The sequence below is a fragment of the Bos taurus genome, chromosome 9 (genome assembly GCF_002263795.3).
Source record: "Bos taurus isolate L1 Dominette 01449 registration number 42190680 breed Hereford chromosome 9, ARS-UCD2.0, whole genome shotgun sequence".
Taxonomy (NCBI): Eukaryota; Metazoa; Chordata; class Mammalia; order Artiodactyla; family Bovidae; genus Bos; species Bos taurus.
The window spans coordinates 657,237-670,080 of NC_037336.1; the positions used below are offsets into that span (position 1 = coordinate 657,237).

Genomic DNA, 12,844 nt, shown 5'->3' on the forward strand with positions numbered 1-12,844 from the left:
AGACAGCAGGTTTCTTCTGCAAGATACAAGTAAAGAAGAATGGGTTAACCACCTGAGGAAAGCCTTTAAGTCAGTTTTTGATTACTCTTAGCAAATAGTTTTTATACGTATAGCTGGGAAATGTAAAATTCTTTGTTCATGTCTAGTAGAATCATGGTAGATTCCATATAGCTCTCTGTTAGTAATGACCATCCTCTGGGATTGCAGGGCTACTGAATGCTGGAACCAGGTCTCTTAACCCCAGGGACTGACTACTGTGGAGAGTAAGTATGGATATATTGAGTATTTTGAGGGTTTTGTGAGAAAAGAAAGGGAAAATGAGAAAAGTTTTCAGTGAGGAGCAGTAGCTCCAAAGCCATTCTCATGCTTTGTCTCACCTACCAACCTCCTTACACAAACTAGTGAAAGTCACCTCTCTGTTTCTCCTGTTTTAAGAAAAGCTTGGTCTTTAAAAACAGTTTGATGCTTTAAAAAATTTATAACAATCTTATGATAGTTTAAACACTTGTTAAGTAAAATGTACCAGGATGTCTCAGCGCTTACCAAGTCCACTCCTTGTAATCCTTGTGTCCATAAGAAAGCTTTCATGTACCCTCTGTGGGTCAGACCTCATGCTGAGTGCTTTATGTGAACCTTGGTCAGCCTGCAAGGTGAAGACTTACCTTAGAGCTGAGGAAACTGGTACTCAGAAACCGGTACTGCCCTGAGGTTATATTGCTGTTGTCAGAACTTGAATCCTAGCTCAGTTCTACTTTTTCTCCGAAGTCCAGTGGTGTGGTTGTGCTCTGAGGCTGGAGAATGGAAGAGGGACAGAAGCCTTATGAGTGCACTTAGCTTTCACAGCCTTTTTTCCTGCTGTCTCATCTACCTGTGGACCACCCATGCCTCAGAATGAGCAAGAAGACATGGCCGAAAGTCTATGGGTTCTGTACAGATGTGCAAAGTTTGTATTCATTTCAAACCCTCATTTGCCAGTCCTCTTTTATTAGTTTCCTTTTGCTGCTGTGACAAATTATTACAAGTTTAGTGGCTTGAAATCACACAGATTGATCTTACACTTCTATGAAGTAAAGTCTGATGTGTTTCTCTGGTGTCAGAGGGTGCATTCCTTATCTGGAGGCTTTGAAAATAACTCATTTCCTTTCTTTTTCCATCTTCTGGAGGCCACCCACCTACTTTGCCGCATAGCGCCTCTCTCTGTCTTCCAGATCAGTGACATGAGTTTTACTCTCTGCCATGTCTGACCCTTCTTATTTCCTGTTCCACTTTTTTAATGACCCTTGTGAGCACAGTGGGTCTATACAGATAGTCCAGGACAGTCCTACTTTATGGTCCACTGATTGGCAACTTGAATTCCATCTGTGACCTTAATTCTCCTTTCCCTGTGTAACCTAGCCTATTTATACATTCCAGGGATTGAGATTTACAACTTTGAGGGCCATTATTTACATTATTAACTTGCTTAAATTGTAGTGAACGAGATCTTAATTACAAGTCTTTTGGAGTTATAAAACATCTCGGTTCAGTTCAGTCGCTCAGTCGTGTCCAACTCTTTGTGACCCTATGAATTGCAGCACGCCAGGCCTGCCTGTCCATCACCAACTTCAGAGTTCGCTCAAACTCACGTCCATCTAGTCGGTGATGCCATGCAGCCATCTCATCCTTTATTTTCCCCTTTTACTCCTGCCCCCAATCCCTCCCAGCATCAGAGTCTTTTGCAATGAGTCAATTCTTTGCATGAGGTGGCCAAAGTACTGGAGTTTCAGCTTTAGCGTCATTCCTTCCAAAGAACATCCAGGACTGATCTTCTTTAGAATGGACTGGTTGGATCTCCTTGCAGTCCAAGGGACTCTCAAGAGTCTTCTCCAACACTGTGGTTCAAAAGCATCAATTCTTTGGCGCTCAGCCTTCTTCACAGTCCAACTCTCACATCCATACATGACCACTGGAAAAACCATAGCCTTGACTAGACGGACCTTTGTTGGCAAAGTAATGTCTCTGCTTTTGAGTAAAACATCTAAGGCCATGTAAATGCTTAAAAGTTAAGGAAAAATACAAACAGTAGAGAAGAAAATGGAGTGACAAGCTTCTTGAATATTAACATGTTTTTGTATGTGTGATAACATAAAAGTCAAGTGTTGATTATGTTTATTGCCCTTTGTGGTCATTAGTAAGTAGCAACCTGACCTAAAGTTTTTGAGGAATCTGAGGAGATGGATATAATGCAACTGATGTGTTCATACATTGAACTATTTGCTTTAATAAGACCTGGTTCTTCATCAGCAAGCTCCTAGAATGCACAGAACTTGATTTATGCCCAGCCACTGTTAAAAATACTGAAAACAGCTATATATAACTTTACCAGTTAATAAGTAGTTTGCTTTCCAAAGCAAATCATGAGTAAAATTGGTTACTTCTATTATGAAGGTGCTAAACACCCTGATTTTTTGATTTGTTTCATAAAGAATTTCATTAATTCATGTGTAGAGCAAGAGGGTACAAAACACAAAAATTATGTAAATAGCTAGAAGTAATTTCTTGGCTAAGGTGTTTCAGCTTACTTTAAAAAATGTTCTCATGTTTATATTCATCACTTTTGTTACAGAAGCATCATGCCATTTGTAGTAAAATTATCTGAAAGTTTTTTATTATTTTTATTTTGTGCTGGAAAAGCATGTCACATAGGAAATCATCCTCAACACCGTCATCACTTTAGGATAGCAAAAACAAATGTTGATAATTTACCACATGAAATTTTGGATTTTAAGGTGAAAAAATATTTTAACCATTTTGACCTATGAATTTTACCTACAGACTCTAGGTTGCAATTTTCAGTCTTGTGCCTATTCTTCAGGCATTTGCTCAATTCTTGGAATTCAGTGGTGAGTAGTACCCTATTCAGTGCTTGCAGTGAGGTATAGAAGGCATCTGAATGTAAGATGCCAGCTGTGAGAAGCAGCAGTTCTCAAAGATAACTAGTTTCAAGACCCCTTTATATTCTTAACAATTATTGAAACCTCTAAAGAGCTTTTGTTTTTACGAATTGTCTATACTTAGCATATTAGAAATCAAAATTTTATCATGAGCACTTTTTTATTTTTTAAATTATTTATCTTAATTGGAGGCTAATTACTTTACAATGTTGTGGTAGTTTTTTTGCCATACATTGACATGAATCAGCCACTGGTGTACAGGTGTCCCCCATCCTGAACCCCCCTCCCCCTCCCTCCCCATCTCATCCCTCTGGGTTGTCCCAGAACACCAGCTTTGAGTACCCTAATTGTAAAAAGAAATACTTGTTTGACAGTAATCTCACTCTGTGTTAATAACATTTTATATAACATAACTTCCAAGCTAAGTCAATTTAGTTAATACAGTGGTGGTTTTCATATTTGTACATCTCTAACGTCTGACTTAAGATGGCTGGACTCTCTTCTGTATTTAATGTTTAGTAGTAGTGTCATTTTGTTCAAAATATGATGAAGGAAATCTGACTTCCCATGGATTTGTTGTTGAGAAAGGAATCACTCTTTTTGTGGATTCCCTGAGAATATCTAGGGGTCCTCAGGGGTCCTTCAGCTATACTTTGGGAGGTGACTCTTTAAAGAAAAACCCAATGTGAAGGGTGTGTGATTTAGGCGAAGCCTTCATAACCTTCCTAGAACAACTTTCTTGCCTTTATGCATAAAATGTGTACATTTAAAAGTCAACTATCAAAAAGAATTTATTTAGAGCATTTGTGATCTCAATAATTCCAAAGTTAAATGGTATGGACTAAAGCAAATTTATGGCAGTTTTTCAGCATATGTTGGAGTTGTGTGGTTTCTGTTAAAAAACAAAACTTTTGAATCAGTGCATAGAGACTTTGCAGTTTTGCCTTACATTATATTTTGCTCACACATTTTCTAATGTTGATGGTAATAGTATGTATGGGGGCATTTGTATCTCATCAAATGACACGAAAGTTCTTAACTTTCATTCTGGAGCTTTTCTAAACTAGCTTTCTGATTGCAGTATAGGGGCAAAAGTAAGTAAAAAAAAAATCTCAGATTTTGCAGTGATAAACTGTTCACTTAGCTTGTTTGTATAGACTGGAATCTGAACAGGCAGATTTTGCTTTTTAATAGCACTCGGAAGTTAAATGTGCATCAATCCTATGTGTGTAAAATCTTTTCTCCATTTAATAGATAACTATAGAGTTTTTCTTTTCAACTTTACACATGCTCCTTATTACTAAGATTTTTTTCCTCCTTACTGTCGTGTTCTACCTGTTAGTACTTTCTGTCAGTCATGTGCTGTCAGGTGGTTTTTTTGGTGGCAAAATTGTCGTAAATCCCAAACTGAAAATGATAAGTAACAACAGCAATGATAACTACCTCCCAGTCTAAATGGAGAGAGGGGTGCAAATGTTTACAATTATGTTAGTAACGGATGTTTGGGCAAAATGGACTTCCTCAGTTATGCTTTTAAAGGTACAGATATCAGGACAAAAATTTTGAATAACATTATTCAGAACCTGTTTTAAGCTCAATTTGGAGACCTGTAGAATTGAATGCTGCTAAGTCATGTCCGACTCTCTGTGACCCCATAGACGGCAGCCCACTAGGCTCCTCTGTCCCTGGGGTTCTCTAGGCAAGAACACTGGAGTGGGTTGCCATTTCCTCCTCCAATGCATGAAAGTGAAAAGTGAAAGTGAAGTCGCTCAGTCGTGTCCGACTCTTAGTGCCCCCATGGACTGCAGCCTACCAGGCTCCTCCATCCATGGGATTTTCCAGACAACAGTACTGGAGTGGGCTGCCATTGTCTTCTCCGTAGAATTGAATAGTTAAATGTAAATGAAGTTTAACTTAAATATTTGATCAGTCATATAAGTACATGGCTTAAAATGTCAAGAAATTCTACAGGTTTATAAACAAAACCCAACAGTGTTAGCACTGCTCTCCAGAAGTAACTGCTTTCAAATCTGTTAGACGTTTCTTAGGATATTTGCCTTTATATTTGTGAGTGACATGTATATGCTATTTTTTTTAACTTAAAAAAATGAATATTTTTTGATAACTTGCTGTGGAAGACAAAGATTTAACCTTTAACAGCCAACTCTCCTTTCCCCCATTTTCTGCCTCCCCACAATCACTCAGTGATTTTTGGCTTACTTAGGTCCATATTCAAATTTCACATTATTTCAATTGTAACTATTCATAGCTGAGCCATGTAATAGACTATGATATTTCCTTTCTTAATAATTTAAATTTTTCCTTTGGTTAATACCTTTTACCTTTTTCTTATTTTTCTTTCACTAATTTATTCTCACTTAAATTTCATTTAAAAACAATTTACAGATGAATAAACACTAATGGAGTGAAAACCAGGACTCAGATAAATTGGATGTTGGATAAAATGACCAAAGTCTTTTCTTCAGCTATATTTTATAAGCTTATATAAAAAGAACTGTTAAAAAAAAAAAAAAAAAAAAACTGTTTTCTCCACACCCTCTCCAGCATTTATTGCTTGTAGACTTATGGATTGCAGCCATTCTGACTGGCGTGAAATGGTACCTCATAGTGGTTTTGATTTGCATTTCTCTGATAATGAGTGATGTTGAGCATCTTTTCATGTGTGTGTTAGCCATCTGTATGTCTTCTTTGGGGAAATGTCTATTTAGTTCTTTGGCACATTTTTTGATTGGGTCATTTATTTTTCTGGAGTTGAGCTGTAGGAGTTGCTTGTATATTTTTGAGATTAGTTGTTTGTCCGTTGCTTCATTTGCTATTATTTTCTCCCATTCTGAAGGCTGCCTTTTCACCTTGCTAATAGTTTCCTTTGATGTGCAGAAGCTTTTAAGTTTAATTAGGTCCCATTTGTTTATTTTTGCTTTTATTTCTGATATTCTGGGAGGTGGGTCACCCTCTTACACTGTTGGTGGGAATGCAAACTAGTACAGCCACTATGGAGAACAGTGTGGAGATTCCTTAAAAAACTGGAAATAGAACTGCCTTATGATCCAGCAATCCCACTGCTGGGCATACACACTGAGGAAACCAGAAGGGAAAGAGACACATGTACCCCAGTGTTCATCGCAGCACTGTTTATAATAGCCAGGACATGGAAGCAACCTAGATGCCCATCAGCAGATGAATGGATAAGAAAGCTGTGGTACATATTCACAATGGAGTATCACTCAGCCATTAAAAATAATACATTTGAATCAGTTCTAATGAGATGGATGAAACTGGAGCCTATTATACAGAGTGAAGTAAGCCAGAAAGAAAAACACCAATACAGTATACTAACGCATATATATGGAATTTAGAAAGATGGTAACGATAACCCTGTATGTGAGACAGCAAAAGAGACACTGATGTATAGATCAGTCTTATGGACTCTGTGGGAGAGGGAGAGGGTGGGGAGATTTAGGAGAATAGCATTGAAACCTGTATAATATCATGTATGAAACGAGTCGCCAGTCCAGGTTCGATGCACGGTACTGGATGCTTGGGTCTGGTGCACTGGGACGACCCAGAGGGAGGGTGGTGGCGAGGGGAGGAGGGAGGAGGGTTCAGGATGGGGAGCGCGGGTATACCTGTGGCGGATTCATTTCGATGTTTGGCAAAACTAATACAATATTGTACAGTTTAAAAATAAAAGTAAAAAAAAAAAAGTAAAAAAAAAGAACTGTTAACATTTAAAGTACTTCAGGTAATAGAAAACAGTTGATTCCAGTAAACAGTATGCCAGAGAAATAACTATCAATACATTCATATATATATGTATTGTATACTTAAGTTACTAATTTGTTAACCTAATCTTATTCATCAGCATTACAAACATTGTATCCTGATTTAATTAACTCATTTTTTTTTTTTTGTATCCTAAAAAAAATACATCTTTAATTTTGCCAGCAAAATTTCTTTTAAAAATCTCTTGAGTAACAATATTTACCTTTTGGCCATATTCAAAGCCTCCTAGATAACAAATACCTTCATAGTTTAAAGCAACACATTTTTTGTTTGTATCAGTATCCTCAGAATTAGGTTGCCATCTAGGTAGGCTTTAATAAGAGTCTGATTTTGAATTATGATTAAATGATGCCATTTATTACAACAGAATGTCCCATTGCTATAAATCATAGATACAGAGATACTTAATCTCCTAAGTTAACTGCTATTTTCAAGGTCTGATTGTGGAGGCCAATTGCTAGAAAACCATTTTCTTCATTTTGAGCTTTTCCTATCCATACAATTAAACCTTCAGTTTCAGTAGTACCAAAATTTAAGGATCTGAACTGAAGATTTCTCATTCTGTAATCTGGATCAATGTATTTAATGTAAGGATTAGCCATGCATTTTGCAGTTGAAAAGGAAGTATTGTTTTCACAATACCTTCCCACCCAACCCAGAGCACAAACAACTGTAAGAAAATAATTGGTCAGGTATACATAGAGATTGGTGGAGGCAAAGATTATTCAAACAGTACAGACTGGTCACATGTGTTTCCAGCTCAATGTGGCAAGCAGCTACAAGAAAAAGTTATGCCATTTACTATATATTTACCCCCTATTTTTGCACACATTGTATCCACAGGCTGTCCCATCACAGTCACCTACATTTGAGCCACCCTTTGCTCCTAATTCAGTTAATTGTAATTCTTGATTATTTATAATAACTTCCCAGACACAACCTTGAAAACCTATGGGTTCATATGCTGTTGCCATGGGATTTATAAAATTTAAGGATGATGTTTCTTCAATGTAGATATTTGGCAAAACTAATACAATATTGTAAAGTTTAAAAATAAAATAAAATTTAAAAAAAAGCAGTATTTGTGTCCAGGGAAGCTCATTTTAGTCTTGACATTTTCTTTCTTTTTTTTTTAATATAAAACTTGTTCATAATTTTTAATGAAAATTTGTTTATAAAAATGAACTAAAAATTAATACAGAATGTTAGTAATTCCCTTAAAATGAGTAACACTTTTTTTTTTTTAGGTAAAACTTGGGTTGGCTATAATTTGTTTTTTTTTTTAACTTTACAATATTGTATTGGTTTTGCCATATATCAACATGAATCTGCCACAGGTATACACGTGTTCCACATCCTGAACCCTCCTCCCTCCTCCCTCCCCATACCATCCCTCTGGGTCGTCCCAGTGCACCAGCCCCAAGCATCCAGTATCATGCATTGAACCTGGACTGGCGTCTTGTTTCATATATGATATTATACATGTTTAAATGCCATTCTCCCAAATCATCCCACCCTCTCCCTCTCCCACAGAGTCCAAAAGACTGTTCTATACATCTGTGTCTCTTTTGCCATCTCGTATACAGGGTTATTGTTACCATCTTTCTAAATTCCATATATATGCGTTAGTATACTGTATTGGTGTTTTTCTTTCTGGCTTACTTCACTCTGTATAATAGGCTCGCTGTGGTACATATACACAATGGAGTATTAGCCATTAAAAAGAATACATTTGACATTTTCTGTTAAATTTATCCCATCCAAATCCAGGTAGCTTTCTGCACCATCTCTTCCTGCTTTAATCACATGCCAAGTACTTCTATTAATAGTACTTTTTGGAGAGTTTCTAGAAGGATGGTTCTGTCACCAAGATTGTAGCTGATTTGAACAGAACCATTTACTAAAGAAATACGTAAAAAATCACCTCCCTCGCTTCATCAGAGCAATTCTTCAGAGTGATTTCACAGTCCTGGCTCCCAGGTTTGAAGTCCTCAGAAAATCCATCAAATAAAAGTGGAGAAAGAAAGAAAAAACATTAAAATAGTTACTCTAATTAAGACTCTTGCCCTTTTTTTGGGGGGGTGGGGGTGGGGAGATTACAAATTTTGATCACAATTATGTTAGTTTTTTTTCCATGTTTGGATCAAAATACATCTATACATTCATACTCATATCCTGTATTCTTTTGTTCTGGAGTTGGCCACATATATTATCCCTATTTGTAATTCTTTCACAGTGAAGGAGTATATTGTGGTACCAAGTTAAAATGAGGTTTTTCTTTTAACTAGTTAAGGGTGAATGTGTAAAGAAATTGGATGCTTTATTCCAAGGCACTGATGCTTTTTTTGATAAGATTAGGTTAACAAATTAGTCATTAAATATATTATATATATATATATATATATATATATATGTATTGATAGTTATTTCTCTGGCAGTTATTTCTCTGGCATACTGTTTACTGGAATCAACTGTTTACTATTACCTGGGTGAGGGGGGATAAGTAACTGGAAAAAACGCACAAACTAAAAGGTGAGAATTCTGTTTTATTTGATGGATTTTCTGAAGACTTGAAACCTGGGAGCCAGTACTCTGAAATCACTCTGAAGGACTATTCTGATAGAGTGAGGGGGGCCAGCCAGGATGTAATCAACGAAGACCAGGTAGTCAGAAGATCAGAAGAGTACTGTTAAAGAAAATCCAACATCTCAAGGAAATAAGTGCTTTTCTATGTATGGGAAGATGCAAGAGTCTGGGCTCAGTGAAATCATTCCTTTGATACACATGTCAGCTATCTGGGGCCAGTATCCTGATATCCTGTCTTCATCCTGAGTCTTCAGCATGCACTGTTGGTTCATCAACTGATGGCTAGATGGTGGGCATCCTGTTGTCTCAGGGCTTGCCTAGGGAGGCTGTCATGTGATGGCTGGATGGTTGCAACATCCTGTTTACTGATAAGGTAGCAGCATTTCTGCTTCACATAAATGAGCAGTTAGTGGTGGTGCTATGAAAATTCTGTATCTTGGGCCTTCCCGAAGTTTCAGCCATGCTCTTGGCATCAAGTTCTATCTACAAGTACACAAATCTCTAGTTGAACTCTGCTTGAGTTACTTTAAAGGCACCTCAAGCTCCAAAGTTTCTCTCAAATCTGTGAACTTCCTTCCATATACCTGGTCTTTCCAAACTCAGTCACTCAATCCACCCATTTTCCAAATTTAAGTGTGATCATGGCCAACCTAGATAGCATATTCAAAAGCAGAGACATTACTTTGCCAACAAAGGTCCGTCTAGTCAAGGCTATGGTTTTTCCAGTAGTCATGTATGGATGTGAGAGTTGGGACTGTGAAGAAAGCTGAGTGCTGAAGAGTTGATGCTTTTGAACTGTGGTGTTGGAGAAGACTCTTGAGAGTCCCTTGGACTGCAAGGAGATCCAACCAGTCCATTCTAAAGGAGATCAGTCCTGGATGTTCGTTGGAAGGAATGATGCTAAAGCTGAAACTCCAGTACTTTGGCCACCTCATGCGAAGAGTTGACTCATTGGAAAAGACTCTGATGCTGGGAGGGATTGGGGTTGGGAGAAGGGGACGACAGAGGATGAGATGGCTGCATGGCATCACCGACTCAATGGACGTAGGTTTGGGTGAACTCCGGGAGATGGTGATGAACAGGGAGGCCTGGCGTGCTGTGATTTATGGGGTCGCAAAGAGTCAGACACGACTGAGTGACTGAACTGAACTGAACTGATGGGTCTATATAATCAAATGGATTTTATTAGCATTTTGTTCATTGTAAACATCTTTGTTCTGTCCACTTCTCTCCTGCCACTTTAAATTTACTATCCTCTCTAGCTTAATTTTTTTTTAATTTTATTTTTAAACTTTACAATATTGTATTAGTTTTGCCAAATATCAAAATGAATCCGCCACAGGTATACCCGCGTTCCCCATCCTGAACCCTCCTCCCTCCTCCCTCCCCTACCCTCCCTCTGGGTCGTCCCAGTGCACCAGCCCCAAGCATCCAGTACCGTGCATCGAACCTGGACTGGTGACTCGTTTCATACATGATATTATACATGTTTCAATGCTATTCTCCCAAATCTCCCCACCCTCTCTCTCTCCCACAGAGTCCATAAGACTGATCTATACATTGGTGTCTCTTTTGCTGTCTTGTACACAGGGTTTTTGTTACCATCTTTCTAAATTCCATATATATGCGTTAGTATACTGTATTGGTGTTTTATTGTTCAGTTTGCTCATTTCAAAGTATTAAATCTTTAGCAGAAACAAAAAACAAGATAAAGTTTATCTTTTAAAAACTGTTTTCCAAAATTAGAGATCTAAAATCAACTAGGGTAATTTTTATCATTTTGTTTTAAAATTTTGCACTATTTGAAATTGTTCAAATCATTAAACTCTAAAGAGAAACAGAAACCTGGTTAAAAGTTAAGAATTTGTTTTTCACCATATGAAAACCTAACTAGCTGCTGATGTCTAATGTGGGTTTTGACATTGTGTATTAAGTGTTTGGACATTTTTACTAATAGATCTTAGCAGAGGATCAACTGGAAGCCTTGGTTCATGTTTACAACAGACAACTCTTAGAGAAGGTCGAAGTACGGGGCAGTCACCTGTATTTTATACAAACTTAAAAGAATGAAACATACTTTGCTGCTGCTGCTGCTTAGTCGCTTCAGTCGTGTCCAATTCTGTGTGACCCTATGGACTGCAGTATGCCACGCTCCTCTGTCAATGGGATTCTCTCAGCAAGAGTACTAGAGTGGGTTGCCATACCCTCCTCCAGGAGATCTTCCTGACCCAGGGATTGAACCTGGGTCTCCTGCATTGCAGGCAGATTCTTTACCGCTGAGCCACCAGGGAAGCCTGAAACATTTTACCACCTGATTATTAATAAGTTTATGTTTTTCATCTGATAATTACCTTCAAGTTAATCCAAGCCTGAGAATGTAGATATAGATTTAATATTTTAAGGTTTTCATGAATTCCTTACATGAGTGTCAAATGCAACACCAATTATGACATGAAACTGATAAATCTCTTTTCATCTTTGTAAATAGTGTCTAATGGACTGAAAAAGGAAAATCTTGGCTATTATGAACTGAAATGCAAAGCCATTTAATAACAGATGTAAGAAGATGTGCTTTTTTTCTATGTGTGTTAATGTAAGTGAGCTTTTTATTTTATATACATAAACATAATGATGTATCTATCTCCCGGGGTTTGCTCAAACTCCTGTCTGTGGTCTCAGCGATGCCATCCAACCACCTCATCTTCTCTCGTCCCCTTCTCCTGTCCAGTATTTCCCAACATCAGAGTCTTTTCCAATGAGTCAACTCTTCGCATCAGGTGGCCAAAGTATTGGCACTTCAGGTTTGGTATCAGTCCTTCCAATGAATATTCAGGGTTGATGTCCTTTGGGATTGACTGGTTTCATCACCTTGCTGTCGAAGGGACTCTCAAGAATCTTCTCAAACACCACAATTCAAAAGCCATCAATTCTTTGGTGCTCAGCCTTCTTTATGGTCCAACTCTCACATCCATACATGAAAAACCATACTGGAAAAACCATAGCTTTGACTAGACAGACCTTTGATGGCAAAGTAATGTCTCTGCTTTTTAATATGCTCTCTAGGTTGGCCATAGCTTTTCTTCCAAGGAGGAAGTGACTTTTAATTTCATGGCTGCACTCAACAACGTACAGTGTTAAGTCATTAATCTAGTTTTTTGCCTTTTCTCCCTCTGGGTCAGGCCTGTGCTAACTTGTCTTTTAGACTGATAGCTATCTCATAAGTATTCACCCCAGAGGCATTTGCTGATTTTTAAGCAAATACATTCATTTTGGCTTACTGAAATTTAGAATGACAGAGGTTAAGATCACCCAGTGTGGTTGCTAAGGATGCAAAAACCTGTACCTCATGGCTAGAAAATCTGATTTACTAAAACTGAGATGAGATCTCAGAAGTATATTTTAATAAACACCAGTATTTCTGACTTAAATGCGGCATCAATTCAATTCAGTATTTTCACAAATACTGAGTTAAAGTTTATTTTAAGAATACAGAGGTTTATAAAGTGTATGTCCTTTCGAAA

The 12,844-nt window shown here is 37.6% G+C and overlaps 1 protein-coding gene across 1 annotated transcript in view; it reads left to right on the forward strand.

Annotated features, from left to right (window-relative positions):
- PHF3 (PHD finger protein 3) overlaps positions 1–11,963 on the forward strand; it is a 105,786-nt gene extending 93,823 nt beyond the window's left edge. Inside the window, exon 16 of the mRNA XM_024996626.2 lies at positions 208–11,963. Coding sequence (XP_024852394.1) covers positions 208–251 — 44 coding nt within the window. The 3' untranslated portion in view covers positions 252–11,963. The remainder of the gene's footprint in view (positions 1–207) is intronic.
- Positions 11,964–12,844: the final 881 nt, after the last annotated feature.